Below are 25,282 nucleotides of genomic sequence, written 5' to 3' on the forward strand. Positions count from 1 at the left end.
GGCTCTAGAACATTTACTGCAGAATAGCTTATGATGTTAGAAATCGACACCCTCTTTAACAGGTCTCAACAGGAAACCAGTCGAAATGACCTCGGGCCCATGTGGTAGAGCCCTGGGCAAGCATTTAGGAATAATGATGGCGTGGTGCGGGAGCAGTGAGCTCTGTTGTGAGTAAGGCACACGCTTATCACATATGAGGCCCTATGTTTGATACCGAACACCCCCCAAAACACCTCAAACATCACACATTCTCCAATTTAAGAGCCATCTGTAAAACTGAATAACTAACCAAAATCACAATAACATACAGCTAAATAAAATATAAAAATATATAAATAGAAACATATGTGTTATATATAGACACACACACACAAGGCTCAGCGGAGCAGGGACTGGCCTGGGGGGTGCACAAAGCTCAGGGTTTGGTTTCCAGTGCAGTATAAGCAAAGGGGACATCTGCACGCAGCAACAATCCGAGCAATTAGGAGATGGAAGCAGGAGGATCAGGAGTTCAAGGTCATCCTCACCAACGTGGCAAGTTCAAGGCCAGCCTGGTGGGGTTGGGGCACACTGCCAGTGTTCCTAGCAGGCAGCTGCCAGGATCCCTCAAGGCTGAGCGATCTGCTCCTGCAGACCCCTCCATCACCCTAGGCCGTACCCAGTGACACTAGTGAGCTTTATGACAGACTCCAAAGCTGGGCCCTCAGGAAGGAGGAGTGAGCCCTGGGCAGTACAGGGAATACTGTAATGGCAGCATTTAGGAGACTGGGGCAGGAAGATTAGTGAGTTTGAGGCTAGCCTGCACTACATGATGAGTTCCGGGCCAGCCTGGGCTACAGAACAAGACCTTGTCCAAAGTTGGCTTTTTTGGTTGGTTGGGAATAAAGGGAGGGAGCAGAAACTTTTCAAGGCAATTAATTCCCTTTATGGTTATCCTTTTTTGTAGATGACTTAAATTTTATGTCTTGACTGTATCCCAGCATCCTTTGTGGGAGAGGAAGGTAGAGGTGGGTGAAATAGAGTGCCTCTTTGTTATTAGTAGTGACAATATTTTACACTCCACTCTGAAGGAAGGACACACACACACACACACACATACACACACATACATACACATACATACACACATATACACACATACACACACATACACACACATACACACACATACATACACATACACACACACACATACACATACACACATACACACATACACACACATACATACACACACATACATACACATATACACATATACACACACATACATACACACATATACACACATACACACACATACACACACATACACACACATACACACACACACACACACACACACACACACACTATACTAAAAGCAACCCAGCAGGTTGTGGCCAGACTCATGGCGGTGGACGATCAATCTTGTCCATTCTCCGAAAGACACCAGGCATGAAGTCACACACATGCCTATAACCTCAGCAGCCCGGTGACAACTGCAGAAGATGCCCACAGGTGCCAGGCCAGCCAAAACTATGTCCACAGTGAGATCCTGTCTCAAAACACCTTTTAAAAAATAATATCCCCAGAGAGGGCCAAGGGAAGGTCTGAAGACCCCCTGGGTTGCCTCTGAAGTAACCGGCTTCAGTTCAGGACAAGTTGCTGCTCCTTTGGGAAATGGGTGTGTTACATCAGAAAGTGAGAATCCTCTACTTGTCCCAACACCTCTGTCTGTGACCTCCCTTCCTGGGGCACAGTGACCGCCACTTACCACTTCCAGTCCTGTGAAAAGGAAACCATAGTGACAACTAAAAGACAAGGACTCCCCCATTTGGCTGACCCCCCCACACACCCTGGGCCCTAACAGCAAACCAGCTCCCCTGGTCCTTTCACCTACCCAGGCCGGCCTTGGCCGAGACATTTGCTTCTCAGGGAGGCCCCTCCCTCACTCCTGCTTCGTTTTCCTTCACACACACACCAACCTCTCACCCCCCACCCCCAACAGTAGGGTGTCCAGGACATTGTGTGACTCAGGAAACAGCTCAGACTGAGGCAGGCGTGTGCAGCAGGCCCAGGAGGAAGAAGGGCGGTAGAGGCGGGGAGGTGGCCTTGCCTGGCCACAAGGGCTCTGAGGGTCCCCTGCCTGAAGAGGGAGAGGCGCCGGGGACAGGCGCTCTGGGATGCAGCTCCACTCTCTGCTGCTGCTGCTGCTGTTCCTCAGTTTCCCAGTCATCCTGACCAGAGGTGAGGCACGGCCAGAGGTGAAGGGTGGGGGGTGTAGGGGTAGGGCCATATCTCTCTTGGGGAGATAGATGCTTGGTGAGCTCAGGGAAGAGAGCTGAGCCCCAGGCTCTAAAGGGACACTGGAGGGAGGGGATTCTGTCCCCTCACATGGGAACAACCGCTCGGTGTGGTGACTGCTGTGGGGTGGGAAGGAGGGTGCCCACACCCGGGGAGAAGCCAGCTGGTCTTAGAGGAAGAGGCAGAGGGCTTGTGGTGTGGGACAGACAGGAGGAACAGTGGGCTGCCTGCTATGGGGAAGAGAGGAGCAGCAGGCGAGAGATGGAGACAGAGAAGGGCCCACCAGCTCCCCTTCTGGCCTCTCCTGAAGGAAATCCCTCAGGTGTCTCAGCCATTCACATCCCAGGAGTGCCCTTGGCTCCCTCCTAACCCCTGTTGTCCTGCTTCCGGGAGATGGAGCTGAACTGAACTTGGGAGACTTGGAGAATAAACAGGAAGGGGGTGGAGTAATAACCAGGCATGAATGGAAGGCCTGGGACAAAGGGACCCTGTGGAGACTGGGTGTGCGAAGGAGAGAGAGGGTGGATACAGCACCGAGCCCCTGGGCCACACTGGGGGCGGGGAGGGGTGCTGAGCTGCCCTGTAAGGAGTGCCTGGGGGGAGGAGCCAAGGCCCTTGGGCTCCATCTCATCTTCCAGTCTCTTCTCCAGAGCTTCTGTGTGGAGGATCCCCAGAGCCCTGTGCCAATGGAGGCACATGCCTGAAGCTACCTCAGGGACAAGGGACCTGCCAGTGAGTGTGCTTCACCGGAGTGGGACCTGGGGAGACAGAGGAGGGAGATAAGGAAGAGGGGCCACTGGCCTGAAATGTTCCTCTACCCCCAGGTGTGCCCCTGGATTCCTGGGTGATACTTGCCAGTTTCCTGACCCCTGCCGGGATACCCAACTCTGCAGGAATGGTGGCAGCTGCCAAGCCCTGCTCCCCACAGCCCCAAGCTCCCCTAGCCCCTCTTCTCCACTGACTCCCCACTTCTCCTGCACCTGCCCCTCTGGCTTCACTGGTGATCGATGCCAAACCCATCTGGAAGAACTCTGTCCACCTTCTTTCTGTTCCAATGGGGGTCGCTGCTATGTTCAGGCCTCAGGCCTCCCACAGTGCTCCTGCGAGCCCGGGTGGACAGGTGAGTACAAGCAGGAGCATGTCCGTCATTCTGTTGCTGTGACTAAACTCCCCCAGAACGGTGGTAGCTGTCTGAAGGAAGGAAGGCTTTATTCTGGCTCCAAGGTCTGAGGGTGCAGAATCATGGTAGGGAAGTCCTGGTAGAGGTGACAGCCCATTATTGAACAGAAGTCAAGGCAGGAACCCAAAGCTGCCAATCACACAACATCCACAGTCAAGAGCAGAGAGAATAACACCCTTGCTTGCTTGGTGTCGTCTAGCTTTCTCCTGCAGTACATAGTGCGGGACCCTCACCTAGGGAATGGTGCCGCCCACAATGGGCTGAGCCCTCCTGCATTAATTATCAACCTAGACGACCCCCAAGACAAGCCCACAGGCCAACCTGATCTAGGCAATTCCTCTTCTCTGGTAATCTAGGCTGTAGGTAGACACAGCTGAGTAGCACGTGGACAGAGATAAGTGCTGGTACACAGCTTGCTTTCTTTGTGTGCAGTCCAGAACGGCCATCCAGGAGTGATGCTGCCTGCATTCAGAAACTCCCTCACTGACGTATCTTCTGGCTTCTGCAGCTGTCAGACACACATTTGGTACACAGACATACAGATATGTGCCAAACACCTGTAAACATAAAAAACAAAACATGTAAAATGGGGGACAGGGGAGAGTAAAGAACAGGGAACAATCAGGCCAGCAAGATGGCTCAGTAGATAGCACCTGCTGCCAATCCTGGCGGCCTGAGTTCAGTCGTGGGATCCACACCACACAGCTGATGGAGAGAAACAAAAGGGCAGAAAACAGGGTTAGAGATGGTAGCTGAGCTGGCGGTGTTAGCCTAGCGTGTATGGGCCTTTGAGTAATGGTGAGTAATCTGTAGCCACTGAAACACATGCCCACACTCAGGATGCAGTTCAAAGTCAGGCTGGGCGGTGGGGCGGTGGCCACAGCACTCAGGAGGCAGAGGCAGGAGGATCTCTGTGAGTCTGAGAGAAGCCTGATCTACAGAGAGAGTTCCAGGACAGCCAGAGCCAGGTACAGAGACCCTGTGTTGAAAAAAGGGAAAGAGAAGTTGGAAGTCATCTTTAGATATATGCTGATATCAGACCTCGCCTTAAAGAAAACCAAAATCTAAACGATAGCAACAAGGAATTTACTCAGAGAGGTGAAGTGACCGTAGCAGGAAACCACTGCGGTTCTTCCGCCTCCCCAGGAGGTGACCACTGCAAGGAACACTTGTCCCAAGTTTTCTCGGGTAAGCCAATTTGTAAAAGTCCCACCGTTAGTGACGCGTGTTCTCCAAAGGAGAGGGTGTGAACAGTCTACATACAAGCCTCTCAATGTACAGCAGGACTAAGACAGGCCTGGAGCGCCAGGGTAAACAGGCCTGAGGAAACAGGAAAAGAGGGCGGGGCTGCACACAGAACACTGAGCAAGCGGAGAAGCATAAATAGGCCCAGTCAGTGCCTGAAACAGCCCCCCCCTCTAACCCTGTCCCCTGCTGCAGGTGAGCAGTGCCAGCTCCGAGACTTCTGCTCAGCCAACCCCTGTGCCAACGGAGGCGTGTGCCTGGCCACATACCCCCAGATCCAGTGCCGCTGCCCACCCGGCTTCGAGGGTCACACCTGTGAACGTGACGTCAATGAATGCTTCCTGGAGCCGGGACCCTGCCCTCAGGGCACCTCCTGTCACAACACCTTGGGCTCCTTCCAGTGTCTCTGCCCTGTGGGGCAGGAAGGTCCACAGTGCAAGCTCAGGAAGGGAGCCTGCCTTCCCGGAAGCTGTCTCAACGGAGGCACCTGCCAGCTAGTGTCAGAGGGAGACACCATCTTTCATCTCTGCCTCTGTCCCCCAGGTAAAACCTCCTGGGGCTCTGCACCCCTCCACCCTCAGTAGGACTCCATGGTTGATTCCATGATCCTGGCAGGTTTCACGGGCCTAAACTGTGAGGTGAATCCAGACGACTGTGTCAGTCACCAGTGTCAGAACGGGGCCACCTGCCTGGATGGGCTGGGCACGTACACCTGCCTCTGCCCAAAGACGTGGAAGGGTGAGTTCTTCAAACCAAGTTCGTGGCCTGCTCCTGGCCTCCCTCCCTACGAGGCTCCCAGTGCCAGCCCTTGTCCCCTCTCCGTGCCCCTTGCAGGCTGGGACTGCTCTGAAGATGTAGATGAATGTGAAGCCCAGGGTCCCCCTCGCTGCAGAAATGGCGGCACCTGCCAGAACTCAGCGGATGGCTTTCACTGTGTGTGCGCGAGCGGCTGGGGTGGCGCAGGCTGTGACGAGAACCTGGATGACTGCGTGGCCGCCACCTGTGCCCCGGGATCCACCTGCATCGACCGAGTGGGCTCCTTCTCCTGCCTCTGCCCACCTGGACGCACAGGTGCAGACAGAGGGCATGGTGGGGAAGACATGGGGGGCAAGAGAGAGCCCCGAGCAGCCTGCTAGAGCCTTGCCCCTCGGACTGCCGCAGGCCTCCTGTGCCACCTGGAAGACATGTGTCTGAGGCAGCCGTGCCACGTCAGTGCTCAGTGCAGCACCAACCCTCTGACGGGTTCTACCCTCTGCCTATGCCAGCCTGGTTACTCAGGACCCACCTGCCACCAAGATCTGGATGAGTGCCAAATGGGTGAGGGTCCCCAGCAGAGTCCCTGAGGCCACCCACAGCCTCCGTTCCCAACAGAGGACAGGCAGAGCAGCTACTTTATCAAACTGAAAACCTAAACCGGGCGTGGTGGTGCATGCCTACAATCCCAGAGGTAGCGGATCAGAGCGGGAGAAAACTTCAACCATATATGTGTTCTGGGACATCTGGAGATTCTTGAGACCCTGGTGGGGCTGCGGAGATGGGTCCATGGTTAAAGCAGTAGCCATAAGGGAGTGAGGACGCAAGTTCAAATCCCCAGATCCCACGTAAGTGGCCAGTACCAAGTGAGCATGAGGGTCCCCTCTGTCATTCCAGCTTCAGAAGGCAATGGCAGGGGGTGCCCAGACAAGCTGACTGGGCAGAATAGCTACACCCACAAACTGTCTGATCCAGAGACCTCTGCTTCGGGAAGTAAGGGCAGCCGAGGGGAATTCCCAGCAATAACAACACACACAAATGCATACCATACACACAAAGTGGTGTGTGTGTGTGTGTGTGTGTGTGTGTGTGTGCGTGTGTGAACATATATATATATAACATAACATATATATATATATATATATATAAAACAAAAACCCCAAACAGCTTATTTATGAGTCTGGATTTGCTTCAGCTCTTCTCCAGATCCACACACTGTCCCGTCATCCTCCATTATAAGTACAGAGCCCCATGCGCCCCTCACACCTTCCCCATTAGTTCCGCCTCCTTGTCCTCTCCACCCCTGTCCCCATGGACTCCCGTATCTTCTCTCCTCCCAGCCCAGCAAGGACCCAGTCCCTGTGAACATGGCGGCTCCTGTGTCAACACCCCTGGCTCCTTCAACTGCCTCTGCCCGCCCGGCTACACGGGTTCCCGCTGTGAGACTGACCACAATGAGTGCCTGTCACAGCCCTGCCACCCGGACAGCACCTGCCTGGACCTGCTTGCCACCTTCCACTGCCTCTGCCCACCAGGTAGAGCTGGGTGGGACCGTGGGTGGGCGAGGCGGAGAACTAACTTTGAACCCAAGGGGAACTGCCTGGCGCTGGTGTCTCTGGCAAGCATCTTTCTCTCCCTGCGCCCGAGCTAAAACTGGGGACTCCCGACCCCTAGAAGGGCAAGCTGCCCTGCAGTGAGCGTGCACCACATCCTTCACCGCATCCTTCACCGCATCCTTCACCGCATCCTTCACCGCATCCTTCAGGGATACGGTGCCACACCCACTTCATGATCATCACGGAATGTACGTCCTGGCCCACTGTACATAGAGAAGACAGAAAGGCAGTTAGCGCACATGCCAACCCAGAATTTCCACACACACTCTACCACATAGAGATGAAGTGTGTGACTGAAGTCCACACGGGTGTTGTGCTGGAGTTGGTGCATCGGATGTGAGTGCTGGAAAGCTTCCCACACACCACCATGACAATCTTATTAGGGAGGGAATCCCCATCTCAGAATTGAAAAACTGGACACAAAGAGATGGGGTGACTTACCCAAGGTCACGCCTGCAGTGAGAACAGGGCCCAGCCTCCACCTCGGGCGTCAGCAGTGTTAACCGCCGCACCCCACTCCCTACAGCACCCACACATGGTGGCTCAGGTCACACACAGACAAGCACAGAGATGTAACAAAAGTGTTCAGTCATCCAAGGGACAGGTTACAGGTAGCAGGGAACCAAGTCAGATCCGCAGGAAGAAGGGACGCAGGGAGGTGAGGGGCTGACCGTGAGACCACAAAGACTAAGGGAAAACCAAGGGTGAAAAATAGGAGCAAATCTGCCTTTCTTCAAATCCTCCTCCACCACCATCCCCATCACCACCACCACATCACCACCACCACCACACCACCATCCCCATCACCACCACCATCACCACCACCATCCCCATCACTACCACCACCACCACCACCACTATCACCACCATCACCACCACCATAACCACCACCACCACCACCACTTCCACCACCACTTCCACCACCACCATCACCACCATCACCACCACCATCACCACCATCACCACCACCATCCCCATCACCACCACCACCATCTTCACCACCATCACCACCATCACCACCATCACCACCACCATCCCCATCACCATCACCACCACCACCACACCACCATCACCACCACCACCACCACCACCACCATCCCCATCACCACCACCACCACCACCACCACCATCCCCATCACCATCACCACCACCACCATCACCACCACCACCACCATCACCACCACCATCACCACCACCACTATCACCACCACCACCACCATCATCACCACCATCCTCATCACCACCACCACCATCACCACCACCATCACCACCTCCACCATCATCACCACCACCCATGGCACAGAGACCTACATAGTACATGAGGGCTGATTCACCCTCCAGGCAGTGTCCACTTCCCACCTGTACTTTAAGAATGTCCAGGCTGGGCAGCCCACTGGGCGAGCCTCACACTCTAGGTACACGGAAAGGGCTTCGAACACACTTCCTCTCAGCCCTCTGCAAGGCCCCTGCTCTCTGAGCCTTAAGCCCGAGGGAGGCAGACATGCCTCACACACATACACACACACACTCCAGTGAGCCCCAGTGCTCATCAGCACAGCACAAGGGACAGAGCTGCTTCGGAGCCCAGGTACCCCAGGCAGAAAGCCACTGGTCCCGGCTTAGCCACTTCTCACCCCATCTGTGCCAGGCTTGGAAGGGAGGCTCTGTGAAGTGGAGACCGATGAGTGTGCCTCTAACCCCTGCCTGAACCGAGCTGCCTGTCAGGACCTGCCCAACGGCTTCCTGTGCCTCTGCCTTCCTGGTGGGTAAAGATTCTGGCCAAGCCAACCTCAGTCCCCAGGGAACCTGAGACCAGCTCCCTGCCCCAAAAGCAGCCTGTGTTTCTCCCTCTCCTTCTCAGCTCTCCAAACTCTTCCACCCATCCCCAAGTCTCCCCTTAGACACCTGCTTCTGTCCGGACAAGTCTCTTTTTCTCAGTGGCTCCCATTCATGTCGGTCCAGGCCAGCTTCAGCTGGGCCACCACAGGCACAGAGAATGTCTCCTTCCCATGGTACCTGGAAACAGGCTCTTCCTTCCTTCCTTTCTTTCTGAGATTTATTTTTATGTCTATGAAAAATGAGTGTGTTCTAGCTGCATGTACACCTGCCGGCCACAAGAGGGCACCAGATCCCATTACAGCCAGTTGTGAGCCACCCAGTGGTTGCTGGGAATTGAACTCAGAGCCTCTGGAAGAGCAGCCGGTGCTCTTAAATGTTGAGCCATCTCTCCAGCCCAGAGACAGGTTCTTTCTATACCAGTGCTGGGGACAGGAGGCAGGGTCTCACACATGCTGGGTAAACATCCACCTCTGAGCCATAACACACCCCAGGCTCCGTTGCTACTCCCTCTTACACAGGAAGAAATGGGAGCTGGAAGGGAACCTGGGTCGATTGCCCACAGCCCAGCGGGCAGCAGGGGCTGAGCTCCACTCCACTGCCTGTGTTGCCCACACACCCGGAGTCTCCTCAGAAGACTCGCCTCTGTTCTCCCTGCTCCTCTCTGCACTTCCTTGAACACCCTCCCTTCCCCTCCCCTCCAGGATTCACTGGTGCCAGGTGTGAGAAAGACATGGACGAGTGTGGCAGCAGTCCCTGTGCCAACGGGGGGCACTGCCAAGACCAGCCTGGAGCCTTCCACTGCGAGTGTCTCCCAGGTAAACTGAGGCTCGGTCCCTAGGAGAGGGGACTGTCTGTGCAATCCCTGACCCAGCCCTATGCCACAGGCTTTGAAGGGCCACACTGTGAGACCGACATGGACGAATGTCTGAGTGACCCCTGCCCCGTGGGAGCCAGCTGCCTTGATCTCCCTGGAGCGTTCTTCTGCCTCTGCCGTCCTGGCTTCACAGGTCAGGGGACAAGAGAAGGACCTGAGCCCACTGGTGGTGGGGAGGGGCTGCTGGTGGGTGCTGGGAGTTCAGGACAGGCGAACAGAATGAGAGTGGCCCTCCCTACAAAAGGAACTCACAGTGAGAGCTAGGGGTGTGGCTCAGAAGCAAAGACCTTGCCCTGTGTGCAGGAGTCCCTGGGTTCGGGGCCCAGCACCGCACCAAACAGGACAGGATGGATGAATGAGAGAGTAAAAGCAGGCAATCGTGAACTGACCGCCTGCGCTCGGAACTCAGAACCCAGGGGACGGTGGATGGGGAGAACAAACTCTGTGACATCATCTTCTGGACACTCGTGCACCTATGGCCCATGCCTGCCAATACACACACACACACACACACACACACACACACCACTCACACCACTCACACACCACACACTCACATTTATACACATCTCACACACACACACACACACACACATACACACATACACACACCACACACACACATACACACACACACCACACACACACACACACACACACTCACACACACCACTCTGGGAACACAGGGAGAAAATGCACAAGGACAAGAATGTGATAAGAGAGCAGAGAAAGGACTTATGCACTGGGGACGTGGAAGCCACATCTGGGAGGTGGCCTTTGACCCTCAGGACACAAAGGGACTTTCTTTCCTCTCAGACTCATCTCCTTGAACCCTCCCACACAGGTCAACTTTGTGAGGTTCCCTTGTGTACCCCCAACCTGTGCCGACCTGGACAGCAGTGCCAAGTTCAGGAACACAGAGCCTCCTGCCTGTGCCCTGATGGGCGTCCTGGCTGTGCTCCTGCCGAGGACAACTGCCCCTGCTACCATGGTCACTGCCAGAGGTACCCCTTCCAGCCTCCTCCCATCAGCCTCAGCTAGGACAAACAGCAGAGGCAGGTGCAGGCCAGGGGGACATGACCAATGTGGGGACAGAAAGGAGCCAGCTTCCTCGGGAAAGGGGGAGCATAGCTGAGGAGTGGAGGAGGGAAGGTTTGAGCCCTGCAAAGGAGGCAGAAGCAAAGACGGGAGTGTAAACAGCTCTCCTCACGTTAATACCTATAGGCATCTTTGTGTGGACACTTCCCAACACAGGGCATAACGGGTGTGTCATCGCTTGCCAAGGAAAGGCAGATAGAACCAAAGCCACACTCAGCTAAATAGTGAGCTCTGGGGCTAGCCTGGGCTACAGCAGACCCTGGAGAGAAAGAGATAGGGATAAAGATTAGGGATAATGAGGAGAGAAAGACAGGGGAGGAGGAGGGGAGAGAGAGAGGGGGGGGAGGAAGAGAGAGAGAGAGAGAGAGAGAGAGAGAGAGAGAGAGAGAGAGAGAGAGCGTTTAGTTGGTAGAGTATCTCATCCACAGCTACATAGTAATTTGGAAGACCAGAGGCTAGCCTGAGCTACCTAAGACATGCCCCCTTTTCTCCCTCAATTTTTTTCTTTCTCCTTCCTCCTCCTCCTCCTCCTCTTCTCTCCTTCTTCTTTGCTTTATTTGTTTTGGTGTTTTGTTTGGGTTTCTCTGTGTAGCCCAGGCTGTCCTGGAACCCACTCTGTAGACCAGGCTGCCCTCAAATTCACAGAGATCCTCCTGCCTCTGCCTCCCCAGTGCTGGGATTAATGGCAATGTGCACCGCCACAGCCCAGCGTGGAGAAACAGTGGCTGAGAGTAGCAGGGGCTCTTGCAGAGGTCAGGAGTTTGACTCCCAGCATCCACGTAGCAGCTCAGATCCAGTTCAGAGGACCTGATGTCCTCTTTCGGCCTCCACGGGCACCAGGCACAATATACTGGCAAAACACCCACAAACATAAAATTACAAGTAGAATAACTCTTAGCGGAGAGAGAAGGAGGCTAATGAGACTCTCAAAGCCAAAACGAAGCCGGTCTTAAGGGTCCAGTCGACAAAGCGAGGGGGAAAGAAAAGGACCCTTTGCTTCTTCTTTATGACCAGATCCTTGTGTGTGTGTGACGAGGGCTGGACGGGACCAGAATGTGAGACAGAGCTGGGCAGCTGCCTCTCCACACCCTGTGCCCATGGGGGCACCTGCCACCCACAGCCCTCTGGCTACAACTGTACCTGCCCCACAGGCTACAGGGGTGAGTCTCCCCTACACCATATACACTGCAGCGTGTAGTCCCACACATCCAACCCGGGGCTGCAACCTCCTGGAGGAGAATTCTATGGGCTGGAGGGGGCATGGGTAATTCTTGGGGATGGGTGTAAAGGAAGAGGCTGGAGGGGGCAGTGAAGTAGGGTGGTGAAGGATGGGTGAAGTAGAAGACAGAGAGAGAGGGAACCCCACATTTTCAGAGCTCACCTGTTCCCTTAGGGCTGACCTGTAGTGAGGAAGTAACAGCTTGTCACTCAGGGCCCTGTCTCAATGGCGGCTCCTGCAGCATCCACCCTGGAGGCTATTCCTGCACCTGCCCTCCAAGCCACACAGGTCCCCACTGCCAGACTGCGGTGGACCACTGTGTGTCTGGTAAGTACTGTTCTCGGTCCGAACCAGAGCCGGTTACAGAGGCTGGGGCTGGGGGGTCGCATTGCTCTGACGTTTTAACTGTAGGCTGGGGATATAGTTGAGAGGTAGAGGACATGGCTAGTGCCCACGAAGCCTTAGATTCAGTGTCCACTGTTTCAGGCATGGTGGTGCCCACATGGAACCAACCCTAGCCCTCAGCTGGAAGCAGAGGACAGGAGTTCAAGGTCATTCTTGGCTTACATGTCCACTTCAAAGGGGCCCTGTCAAACACATTAGAGATTGAGAAATGGCTCTGAGGGCCCAGGTCCTTGTCACCGAGCCCTAGGATTCCCATGGCAGAAGAGAACTGACCCCTCAGGCTGTCCTCTGACTTCCTCATGTCCACTGTGACAAGCACAGAACCCCGCTGTGTGTACATGTGTGTGTATGTGTGTGTGAATGTATATAAACGTACATTTACTTATTAAATTATTTATTAAATAGATAAGTGGATAGATATAAAAACAAATGTTTAATAGATAACTGGACAGAAGTAAGTTGTATTGGTGAGAGGTATACATCCCCTGTGTTGTGTGTGACCAAGGTCACGGGCATGGAACCCAAGCTCTCACAGACTCCTCTCTCCAGCCTCCTGCCTCAATGGGGGTACCTGTGTGAGCAAGCCAGGCACTTTCGTCTGCCTCTGTGCCACTGGCTTCCAGGGTCTGCACTGTGAGAAGAAGATCGGCCCCAGCTGTGCAGACAGGTAAGCGTGACATGAGGCCCCCAAAAGGAGCAGAGGAAGCCTCAGCCTCCCCTATGAGTCTCTACCTCTCCTTGGGCTTGTTACTCCCTCCCCATCTCCCAGACCTTCCTGCAGTACTGTCTCTGTGCTGTCCAGCCCCTGCAGGAACAAGGCAACCTGCCAAGACACACCTCAAGGGGCCCGCTGCCTCTGCAGCCCTGGCTACACGGGAAGCAGCTGCCAGGTGAGGAGCCATGGCCCAGATGTGTCCGTGAGCGAGGCCGGAGAGCTCTAGGCATCTTGGAATCTAAAGGGTGGGCAGCGGGGAAACTCGGACAGATGTTCACGTGAAGGGACATATGGATGCCCAGGAGCATCTCATTTGGGTGTGAGGTGAAGAAAGGAAAGAAAATCTGGGGGCCTGGTGGTATACATCCATAATCCCAACACTTGGGAAGCACAGGCAGAAGGATCAGGAGTTCAAGGCCAGCCTCAGCTACACAGCAAGTTTGAGGCCATCCTGGGGTAGATAAGACCCTACCCTACACACACACACACACACACACACACACACACACACACACACGCCAGGCAGGGAGAATGTGTGTGGGATGCATTTGTCATCCTGGAGGCTGTTCTGAAATGTGAAGCAGAGGTCAGAGAGGGTCACCAGCTCAGATCATTTGCAAGCAAGTCATCTTAGAAGCGATTTTAAGGGAGCTACAGTTGGAGAAGCTCATCTCTGAGTTCCAGAAGCCTTCCCATCTCCCATTCTCTCCTGACCCTCAGACCCTGATAGACTTGTGTGCCCGGAAGCCATGTCCACACACTGCCCGATGCCTCCAGAGTGGGCCCTCCTTCCAGTGCCTGTGCCTCCAGGGATGGACAGGAGCTCTCTGTGACTTACCACTGTCCTGTCAGAAGGCTGCAATGAGCCAAGGTACCAGACCCAGGACCTACAGAGGGTCGGGGAGGGGTGTCCTCCTTTGTCAAAACCCTCAAAGTTTGTGTCACAGTTGAAACAGCCAAGAGTAATTTATTCTACAGTTCAACACACAGGATAGTCCTACACAGCTTGGTGCTGCTATTATATTCAATATCAACCAAGACAAGACTCTAGTTTAACACAACCACCGGGGCCATGCCATTCAGTTCTACCGGAGTCAAAACACCCTGGAGTGAGCCAATATAACCCAACAGTACCAACATCTCACCAGCGCAGTCTCGTACGGAACACTCTGTGTCAGGGGCCCCTGAGCATCCTCCCACCCAACTCAGATGTCTGTCTGTCTGTCTGTCTTCCCAGGCATAGAGATCTCTGACCTGTGTCAGAATGGAGGCCTCTGTATTGACACGGGCTCCTCCTATTTCTGCCGCTGCCCTCCTGGATTCCAAGGCAAGTTATGCCAGGATAATGTGAACCCCTGCGAGTCCAAGCCTTGCCATCATGGGGCTACCTGTGTGCCCCAGCTCAGTGGCTATGTCTGCCAGGTAAGAGGTCCAGCGGAGGAGAGATCGGGAGGGGTGGTGAGATCTAGTTTATCCAGTCCTCTTTCAGCCAGACGCCCAACCGTCCACCAGGTCAGACCATGCCACCTCATAAGAATTTCCCAACGCTGTGATTTCACTTCCTCTTTTTGTTCCTCCACCTTGTTACCGACAGCAAACTCCTGCCACCTCTGCCTCCACATTGGCTGGCTCAGTCTTCACCCCACTCCCGGGGAAGCTGGCCATCCCTCTCTGATTAATACCCTCCAGGGACGCCTACCCTATCTTCCCACCCGTCTCCCATCCCCACTGTCCTGCTCCCTGATCCACTGTCCCAACTTTCTCAGCCTTTGAGCCTCATCCCCACACCCCTTGCTGCTTTGCCTCCAGGGGCCTTTTCCTGCCTCTTCCTTTGCAGGGTGACCTGAGCTAGGGGAGGGACTTTTCCTTGCTTTTCCAGGTTGCTATCCAGGAGAGGAAATGTTGGAATTATAGCAGAACCAGTTTAAATCCTCTGCTCAGAAACTCAACTTTTTTAAAAAGACGTATTCATTTATTTTATGTGAGTCCCCTGTGGCTGTCTTCAGACACACCAGAAGAGGGCATCAGATCCTATTACAGATGGTTGTGAGCCACCATGTGGGTGCTGGGAATTGAACTCAGGACCTCTGGAAGAATAGTCAGTGCTCTTAACCTCTGACCCATCTCTCCAGCCCTCAACTCTTTTTTTTAATTTTATGTGTATGATATTTTGACTGTATGTGTACCACATGCATGTCCGGGACCCATGGAGGTCAGAAGATAGATTCAGATTCCCTGAAACTGGAGACGCTACTGGTTACGAAGCTCCACGAAGGTGCTGGGAATTGAACCCCAGGCCTCTGCAAAAGCAAAAAATGATCTCCACCAGAGGCATCCCTTCTGCCCCTAGAAACACAGCCTTTGATCCCCTTAACTTTGTAGTCACCATCTCCAACATTTTTAAGAATAATTTATTCAGTCTTCTCCTTCAGGCATTGGTGTGTGTCTCAGAGCCCCTAGAACTGGGCTTTCAGACAGTCGTGAGCTGCCATGTGGGTGCAAAACTCAAATCCTCTATAAGAGCAGCCAGCACTCTTAACCACTGAGCCATTTCTCCAGCTCCCCCCCGCCAACATTTTCTTTAAATGTTTAAATTACATGTGTGACTCCCTATCTATGGATGTGTGTGCATGAGTATTGGGGCCCACAAAGGCCAGAGGTACCTGATCCCCTTGGAGCTGGATTACGGGCACCATGTGCTAACCTATGTGGGTTCTGGGACTAGAACTTAGGCCCTCTGCAAGACCAGCGTCTGCCTCTGTGTCCTTTTGCTCTGTTTGTTGGTTTTTTGAGACAGGGATTCTCTGTGAAGTCCTGGCTGTCTTTCACTCTGTAGACTAGGGTGGCCTCGAACTCAGAGATCTGCCTGCCTCTGCCTCCCAGGGGCTGGGATTAACGGCATGTGTTAACACCACCCAACTTGCTTTTGTGTTCTTAACTACTGAGCCATCTCTCTCCACCTCCTACCCACCCTTCTCTTCATCCTTTCTTCTTTCTTTCCTTCCTTTCTGAGGCAAGGTCTCATATAGCCCAGGCTGGTCTTGAACTCCTTTATGTTGCTTTGGATGACCTCGAATTCTCCTGCCTCTGTGAAGTCAGTGCTAGGACTGTAGGTATACACCCCCACATCTATTTTATACAGTTTGGGGGATTAAACCCAGGACCATGTGTGTGCTAAGCAAACACTACTCACCACCGGCTCTAGCCCGTATGAGCCTTTGCAGACAGAGAACCAGGGTAAGGGTGACCCTGCCTCACAGTGAAGACAGGTATGCCCTAATTAGTGAACCTCGGCACACTTATCCACCTCCACTTCACCTATCCCCACCCCCAGGTTTCCAAGATGCCCTCCAAGCATTCCTACCGTTCTCTGGGCCACTCCCTGAATTCTTCCAAAGCCTCCCTTCTGGCTTGCCGCCTGGCAGCATATTGCTCGTGACTTTGCCCTAGCACACAAAAGCCACAGTGTGGCTCTGTCAGTCTTGCTTTGACCCAAAAGTCACTTCACCTTCTCTGAAAACTGTTTCATTGTCTGTGGAACGAGAATTAAGTGAGATACTCTTTCCCTACAGTTGCTAAGAGGATGGTTTAAGGTTACAAACACGGGTTATGCAATGATCTTCAGCACCTCTCTCCTCTGGTTGACCCGTGCTTCCTAGAAACACAGGGGAGCTTTAATTCTCCCTTTATCTGTGCTACTTAGAATACCACCTGGCCAACTAGGAAGATGGCTTAGCCAAGATCCTAGCTCAAAGATCTGAGATCAGATTCCCAGAAACCCAAGTCCAATCTCAGCAGCGCAGGCCAGCAATGCCACAGACAGCAAGAGGCAGAAGTAGGCAGACAGAAGTGGCCTAAATGGCAAAGTTCCCAACCAGGAAGAGGCCCTGTCTCAAACAAAAGGCAGAAGAGCCTGGGGACTAAGAGGGAAAATGTCCTCTGACCGTTACACACCATGCATATGTGTAGGCACGTGTCACACACACACAATATATATGACACAAGTGGGTAAACATCAGACCTCCACACACCATGCACATGCATGTACAAGCACGCGCACACACACACAAACACACACACACATGAATGACCCAAGTGGGTAATCATCAGACACCAATGATCCAATGCATGAGAAAGGCTAGAGGGTAAGTTGGTACGGGGAAGAGGTGTCCCCCAAAATGAGGCAATGCTTGGTGGCCACGTTGTTTGGAACTAGGGATTGCTCTCTGTCACTGCACAGTAGCACGTCAGGTAGTGCTGAAACAAGTTCAGCTGTCGAGGCAGGAGACGGGAGGCTGACCGACCACCTTGAACTTGTCCCCCTGCTGTCTCCAGTGTGCTCCCGGCTATGAAGGACAGAACTGCTCAAAAGTACAGGATGATGCTTGTCAGTCCCAGCCTTGCCACAACCATGGAACCTGTACCCCCAGGCCTGGAGGCTTCCACTGTGCCTGCCTTCCAGGCTTTGTGGGGCTGCGCTGTGAAGGGGATGTGGATGAGTGTCTCGACCGGCCCTGCCACCCCTCGGGCACTGCAGCCTGCCATTCTTTAGCCAATGCCTTCTATTGTCAGTGTCTGCCTGGGCACACAGGTAAGGCCTGGGATCTCTGGGGCACATCTAAGACCAGGGCAACCAGGATGGCCCCTTCCCACTCTCTGCCTCTACACCTCTCCCCTTAGATGTCCCCAGCGTCTTCTTGCCCACATATGTGCTGAACCAACTGTCAGGAGGCAGGCACTGATGCCAGGTGTGACCTCAAATCTCACCCCACCACAGGCCAGCGGTGTGAGGTGAAGATGGACCTCTGCCAGAGCCAGCCCTGCTCCAATGGAGGGTCCTGTGAGGTCACAACAGGACCACCCCCTGGCTTCACCTGCCACTGTCCCAAGGTAACTGCTGCAACACACATTTCTCTCTCCTCATACCGATGAGAGATGAGAAGCCCAGGGCCATAAGTGGGGTGTCCTGGAGTCAGAATTGCTGGAGAGGGCCCAGTAATGGCTCTCAGAAGCAGTTAGGAGTAAGGCAGAATCGGACCGTAGCATGGTGCAATTCTGTAGTCCCTGCCCTTGGGCATCAAGGCAGGAGGATGATGAGTTTGAGGTCATCCTTGGCTACACAATGAATTTGAGCTGGTGAGATGGTTCAGTGGTTAAGGACACTGGCTGCTTTTCCAGAGGTCCCGAGTTCAATTCTCAACAACCACATGGTGGCTCACAGTGAATCTAAGATCAGACTCTTGTCTCAAAAAGCAAAATGAAACAACAAACCGACCCTTCCGAGAATGGCTTTAGACAAGATCTCTAAACTCTGGGGGATGGGGGGAGACAGGTGTAAGTGAGGAGCTCTGGACAAGAAACGAGCTGAGGCCTTGGTTTGTGGTAACAGGGTACACCTTCTTTTCTCACCCTGACGTTCTCAAGTCAAACCCAACCTTCCCCTACTTCCACCTTCCTCCTGTTTACCCTGGGAAAGAAGAGAGTGTGGGGCCTGTGTCCAGAGATTAAAACGACACAGTAATCAATCAACTGCACCAGGCAACGATCAGTCTTCTTGGACTTGCACCCTGAAAGTGTGCATGGCTCCACCCAGCCCCACCAAGGGCAATGTGCCCATGTGTGCAGTCAGCAGGAGACCTAGTGACAACATCCATTACAGGGGACTCGATGCTCTCCGATGTCCCTGTTATATATGACAGTCTAAAACCCTCTGCCCCATGTTGTCCTAACTTGCTTCAGGAAAGAATAACGAAAGGTCCTTTTGCCTTCTCTTCTCTCTGCCACAGGGTTTCGAAGGCCCCACCTGCAGCCACAAAGCCCCTTCCTGTGGTAGCCATTATTGCCACAACGGAGGCCTATGTCTGCCCTCCCCTAAGCCAGGCTTCCCACCCTTCTGTGCCTGCCTCAGTGGCTTTGGAGGCCCTGACTGTCTGACACCTCCAGCTCCACCAGGTTGCGGTCCTCCCTCACCCTGCCTGCACAACGGCAGCTGCACGGAGACCCCCGGCTTGGGCAACCCCGGCTTTCAATGCACCTGCCCTCCTGACTCTCCAGGGCCCCGCTGTCAAAGACCAGGGGCAAATGGGTGTCAGGGCCGAGGTGGCGATGGCACCTGTGATGCTGGCTGCAGTGGCCCAGGAGGGGACTGGGATGGAGGCGACTGTTCCCTGGGGGTCCCAGATCCCTGGAAGGGCTGTCCCCCGAATTCCCAGTGCTGGCTTCTCTTCCGGGACGGGCGGTGCCACCCACAGTGCGACTCTGAGGAATGTCTGTTTGATGGTTATGACTGTGAAATCCCTCCAACCTGCACGTGAGTCTGTGATGAGGGTGGGCGGGGCAAGGGTGGGGAGACATACATTCCCCAGTTCCAGAATGACCAGCCTTGGACTCCAGAGAGCTCAGAAAGATCCCAGGTTTCCAACCCAGGGGAAGGAGTGGTGAACATGGTGGGACACAGGCGTTGTCTGTGAGAACTCTAAGGCCCCCGGCCCTCATGGAATGCCTCCCTGGCAAACAACACCCCCAAGAGAAAGGGTCTTGGACCCTCTCTCTAAGACAGGGGCAACAGGAAAGGTTGGCCCCGTAAACAGGGGTCTCAGACATCAGTGCGTTCGGCCACCATTTTTAGCAACCAGAGTCCCAGAGGCAATGGAGTGACCGTAATTCTCTGTGAAGAAGGGTCCGATTTGGCAAGAGCCCAAGTCCATGCCTCCTTTGCCCACAGCCCAGCCTATGACCAGTACTGCCGAGACCACTTCCACAACGGGCACTGTGAGAAAGGCTGCAACAACGCTCAGTGTGGCTGGGACGGGGGTGACTGCAGGCCAGAAGGGGAAGACTCAGAGTGGGGGCCCTCCCTGGCCCTGCTGGTGGTACTGAGTCCCCCAGCCCTGGATCAGCAGCTGCCTGCCCTAGCACGAGCACTGTCCCTGACCCTGAGGGTCGGTCTCTGGGTGAGGAAGGACAGTGAAGGCAGGGACATGGTGTTCCCCTATCCTGGGATCCGGGCCAAAGAGGCTCTGAGTGGAACTAGGGGTTCCTCTTCGTGGGAAAGACAAGTCCCTCACACTCAGCCCGTGGGCAAGGAGACAGAGTCCCTTGGTGCAGGGTAAGCAAGACATGGAGGGGAGCAAACACTAGTTCTTTGGATGGAGCAAAAGGGGAGCAGGGCCTGAAGTGCCGTTCCCACAGGTTCGTGGTAGTGATGGGAGTGGATCTGTCCCGCTGTGGTCCAGACCATCCTGCGGCCCGCTGCCCCTGGGATTCTGGGCTTCTGCTGCGCTTCCTTGCAGCAATGGCCGCAGTGGGAGCTCTGGAGCCCCTGCTGCCTGGACCCTTGCTGGCTGCTCACCCTCAAGCAGGGACCAGTAGGTGATCCCCTACCATTGCCCTTGACCTTAGCTCACGCCATCTCTGGTGGAGATAAAACCAAAACCCAAAGCGTTCTGCATGGGGGACATGGCCTAACACCTCTTCTTTGGAATGAATCTCCCCGTGGCTCATCCATTCAGTGGTCTCTCTTCCTGTTTCCATGAGAACCTTGTACTAACCTCTGCCACAGCCCTACAACCAACCTTGGGTTACCAACTAAGAAAGAACAGAAACTATCCTATAACATGTCCTATGAGCTCTCCTCTAAGCATGTTAGCCATTAACACATTTAACTACAGGAGACAGGCAAGGAAACTGAGGCAGGCTACTCTGCTAGAATGGACCCTTTCTGTGACTCTCTCCTACCAGGGCCCCCTGCCAACCAGCTTCCCTGGCCCATTCTATGTTCACCAGTGGTTGGGGTGCTTCTCCTGGCCCTTGGGGCTCTTCTTGTCCTCCAGCTCATTCGGCGCCGGCGGCGGGAGCATGGCGCCCTGTGGCTGCCCCCTGGATTCATTCGAAAGCCTCAGACACAGCAGGCGCCCCACCGGCGGAGGCCCCCACTAGGCGAGGACAACATCGGTCTCAAGTGAGACTTTTTGAGGGTCTGGGATTCAGGGATGTGCCAAGAGTGCTAAGAACTACTCCTGCAGCCGTGGGAGGGGTCGGAAGTGGGGGGCGATGCTGACTGGCCTTAGCCTATCACCCACTCACCCCATCCAGGGTGCTGAAGTCAGAGGCAGAAGTGGATGAGGATGGAGTGGCCATGTGCTGGGGCCCTGAAGAGGGAGAGGTAGGCCAGGTGAAATGGGGGTGGGGGGAGTGGTGTGGAGGTGACAGTAGCAAGGTCAACCAAATGACCTTCATTATTCCTTGCTCTTGCCCCAAGGCTGAAGAAACGGCCACAACCTCCAGGTACCAGCTTTGGCCACTGAACAGCGGCTGTGGAGAGCTCCCACAGGCAGCCATGCTGACCCCTCCTCAGGAGTGTGAATCAGAGGTTCCGGATGTGGACACCTGTGGACCTGGTACACAGCCAACCTAGACCAAGTGGGGGCTGAGGGGTTCTTACTCCTGACCCTTTCAGAAGCAAAGGCCATTAGTATCCAAACTGGATCCTTTAGCGTAGTGGCTCTCAGAGCAGGGGCCCCAGAGAGAACAGCACCATCTGGGGATGTGTCAGGAAACAAACTCCGACTCTCAGCAAGCTGAGGTACAGAGCAATGGGAACAGCCCCAGAGGTAAAGCTGACTCAGGTTCGAACCTGAGAAGCTCTGAGAGTTAAAGCCTTCCTGCTCCGGTTACTAATGAGAAAACCGGGACTCGGAGAGGTTGATGAAGACACTAAATCATCCAAACACTCAGGAACTGTAAGTTCGAAGCCAGCCTGGTCTACAGATCCAGTTCCAGAACAGCCAATGCCCCCCCCCCCCCCACACACACAGAAACAAAAAACAAAACAAAAAAAAACCCCACTAAATTAAGAACCAACACTTGGCTGGCAACAATTCCACACACCTCCAATTCTAGCAGGAAGGTTTTAGTCCTAGCACTAGAGAAGCAAAGGCAGGGGGATTTTGTGAGTTCCAGAACAGTCAGAACTACACAGTGAGAACCTGTCTCAAGCACCTCCTCTCCACTTCTCTCCCAAAAGGTAGAGCTTGGCTAAGATGGCTGCAGTTCTCCCGAAGGGCATCTCATTGTTCTCATATCCTTCTGATTGGCCCAGTACTCATTCTTATCCACAGATGGGGTGACACCCCTGATGTCAGCCGTCTTCTGTGGGGGAGTGCAGTCCACGACTGTACAGAGACTGGGAAATCCAGAACCCTGGGAGCCACTGCTGGATAGAGGCGCCTGCCCCCAGGCTCACACTGTGGGCACCGGAGAGACGCCCCTGCACCTAGCTGCCCGATTCTCTCGGCCAACTGCTGCTCGACGCCTCCTCGAGGCTGGAGCCAACCCCAATCAGCCGGACCGGGCAGGGCGCACCCCACTTCATACTGCAGTGGCTGCTGACGCTCGAGAGGTTTGCCAGGTCGGCACACGTCAGGGTCCCTAAAGGAAGTAGGAGTAAGCTTACATGTAAAATGGAGGTCTTCTCTGGGTTTGACAAGGAGGAAACCGAGACTGAAGACCTGAAAGAGGAAGGTGGCAGGTAGTTGGCTTCAGGGTTGACGGGGCCAATAACCCCAGCACTGGGGAGATAGAGGAAGACAGATCTCTATGGGCTGCATAATAAGACTGTCTCAAAAACAGGCAACAAAAGCGTGAGGATCCTGACCTAGAAGGCTGGGGTAGCCCAGGGGTCACAGGCCCCATCTGTCTCCCCAGCTCCTATTGGCCAGCAGACAGACTGCCGTGGACGCACGCACAGATGACGGGACTACCCCTTTGATGCTGGCTGCCAGGCTGGCCGTGGAGGACCTGGTTGAAGAATTGATCGCAGCCCGAGCAGATGTAGGAGCCAGAGATAAAAGGGGTATGCATGGAGCCACTGTCACCGAAATGCTGGGGAGAGCGGGAAGAAGTTCAAAATACAGACACAGCAGGGACAGACTAGAGTTTGCCTATGCTGCAGCGGTATAGGGAGCGAGTTTCCCCGTCACCGTTAACTACACATCTTGTCTCAGTCCATGAAACAGGAATGGAAGAAGTGCCTACAGGAACGGGATGGGGATACCCGGGTCCCACCAACCCAGAACAATACCCATTGTCCCGCCCGCGCGCCCACGGCAGCTCTTACAGCCGACTGTCGGTTGCCAGGGCAACGCTTCCCGCCTCGGAAGAACCCAAGTAGCTCTCCCTTCCTCCCCCCACCACCACCAAGGCCAGAACCCGTGGGAAACTAAAACGTGGGAATCTGACCCCCAACTGAGGGGTAACTGGCTCCCACGTGGTATCCTAGGAAAAACTGCACTGCACTGGGCCGCTGCTGTGAACAACGCCCGAGCCGCCCGCAGTCTCCTCCAGGCTGGAGCGGATAAAGATGCCCAGGACAGTAGGGTGAGCATTGTCGCAGCCTCCCCACTGGAACAAGCCCTCAAAGGGGGCCGGGCCCAGTGTCTGGCGGGAGGGCGGGGACCCCCTGACCGTTCCCGCCCCCGGGCTTTCGGGTCTCCCCCTCAGGAGCAGACGCCGCTGTTCCTGGCTGCGCGCGAGGGCGCCGCGGAGGTGGCACAGCTGCTGTTGGAGCTCGGGGCGGCCCGGGGGCTGCGGGACCAGGCCGGGCTGGCCCCAGGAGATGTGGCCCGCCAGCGCAGCCACTGGGACCTGCTGACGCTGCTGGAGGGGGCGGGGCCGACCACGCCGGAGGCCCGCGCGCACGCACGCACCACGCCGGGAGGCGGGGCCGCGCCGCGCTGCGGGACGCTGTCTGCGGGAGCGCGCCCGCGCGGGGGCGGAGCCTGTCTGCAAGCTCGCACTTGGTCGGTGGACTTGGGAGCGCGCCGAGGGGCGGTGTATGCCCGCTGCCGGAGCCGCTCTGGGGGTTCTGGGGGTCCTGCCATGCGCGGCCGCAGGCTTTCCACGGGCTCCCGCGGACGCGGGGCTAGAGTATCACAGAATGACTGGCCTCGAGACTGGGTGACCCTGGAAGCCTGCGGCTCCGCCTGCAGTGCTCAGATCCCGCCTCCCAGCCTGACCCCGTCCCCAGAACGCGGATCCCCTCAAGTTGCCTGGGGTCTTCCAGTCCACCAAGAGGTCCCCTTAAACTCGGGTGGAAGGACTCAGAACTAGGCAGATTCGTGGAAGGAAGGGACGCGACACGTACGAGTTGGAAAGACTCCGGATTTTTAAGGCCAAACTAGGGTTATGCCCACTTGTCTTCCCCATAGAAGTAGTACAACAATGGGAAGAGGGGTTAGGATGCCCGGATTAGATAGGCCGTGCTTTTTTCTGGAAAATAGGGCAGCTACAAGGGGACAAAGTGGATTTGGGAATCCCTAAACTGGAACCAAGAACTGTGGGCAAATTGGGTGTAAATGGTTTCTTGCATATGGTTTCCCAAAGGGAGCCTCTGCTCTCCACTGCCCACAAGTAGCTGGCAGATATTTATTGAGCACCTACTATGTGCCGGGTGTTGTGTAGACGCTAGAAGTTAACCAGTGCCCGATCCAGCTGATGAATCCTTGCCCTCTCTCTGCCTCCCCCACAAGGAGACTGGTGCAGGAATGAGGCCATGCTTTCTAGCCACTGCTGTCTCTGAGAACCCCGAACTTTTGAATAATAAAGCTAATTTGAAGTGCTACTTTATTTTCTGGGGGACTGGATGGTGAGATGCTAAAGAGTGCATAGTGTTTGGGGAAACTCAGTACTCCAGATTCATTCATACAGACAGAGGGCTCTTAAATATAAATTAGGAGGAACATCACTGAAAGTGAGAATCTCCAGTAAAGCCAGTAAGGACATTCTGGAAGGTTATCCTCCATTTGTAAAGTACTCACCATGTGCTAAGTGCCTTGTGACGATAAACCCTTGGTGATTCTGTTAGGTAAGGGCCACTGTGGTCTATTAAGTTTCAAACATGGAACAACACCAGAGCTCACTGGGCCTCCAGGCTCTCCCAGCAATCCCCAGGCCCTACCTGTTACAGGGCATGGCTGTCATATCCTGTCCCCTACCCTGAACTTTCCAGACAGGAGCTGAACTGCCCTTCCCCCAGAGGCTCTGCCCTATACAG

The 25,282-nt window shown here is 54.7% G+C and overlaps 1 protein-coding gene across 3 annotated transcripts; it reads left to right on the top strand.

Moving 5' to 3' along the window:
- Positions 1-2,093: 2,093 nt before the first annotated feature.
- NOTCH4 (notch receptor 4) lies at positions 2,094-24,838 on the top strand. Of its 3 annotated transcripts, none has more exons than XM_080938145.1 (30): positions 2,094-2,229; positions 2,937-3,018; positions 3,111-3,406; positions 4,907-5,254; positions 5,327-5,449; positions 5,546-5,782; positions 5,873-6,028; positions 6,805-6,999; positions 8,729-8,842; positions 9,621-9,734; positions 9,804-9,926; positions 10,638-10,797; positions 11,906-12,051; positions 12,285-12,437; positions 13,065-13,182; positions 13,318-13,405; positions 13,951-14,101; positions 14,468-14,652; positions 17,566-17,821; positions 18,008-18,120; positions 19,017-19,540; positions 19,955-20,338; positions 20,422-20,597; positions 20,971-21,190; positions 21,325-21,394; positions 21,491-21,629; positions 22,350-22,639; positions 22,936-23,083; positions 23,510-23,607; positions 23,731-24,838. In XM_080938145.1, exons 1-30 carry the CDS (start codon positions 2,166-2,168, stop codon positions 24,337-24,339), a joined length of 5,880 nt encoding a protein of 1,959 aa, XP_080794271.1. In that variant the 5' UTR covers positions 2,094-2,165; the 3' UTR covers positions 24,340-24,838. The 3 variants fall into 3 exon arrangements, with proteins under 3 accessions (XP_080794271.1, XP_080794272.1, XP_080794273.1); XM_080938146.1 differs by having other exon boundaries at positions 12,324-12,437; XM_080938147.1 differs by lacking the exon at positions 19,955-20,338.
- The last annotated feature ends 444 nt before the right edge of the window (positions 24,839-25,282 follow it).

Source organism: Micromys minutus, assembly GCF_963924665.1.
Source record: "Micromys minutus genome assembly, chromosome: 25".
In the NCBI taxonomy this organism is placed as follows: domain Eukaryota; kingdom Metazoa; phylum Chordata; class Mammalia; order Rodentia; family Muridae; genus Micromys; species Micromys minutus.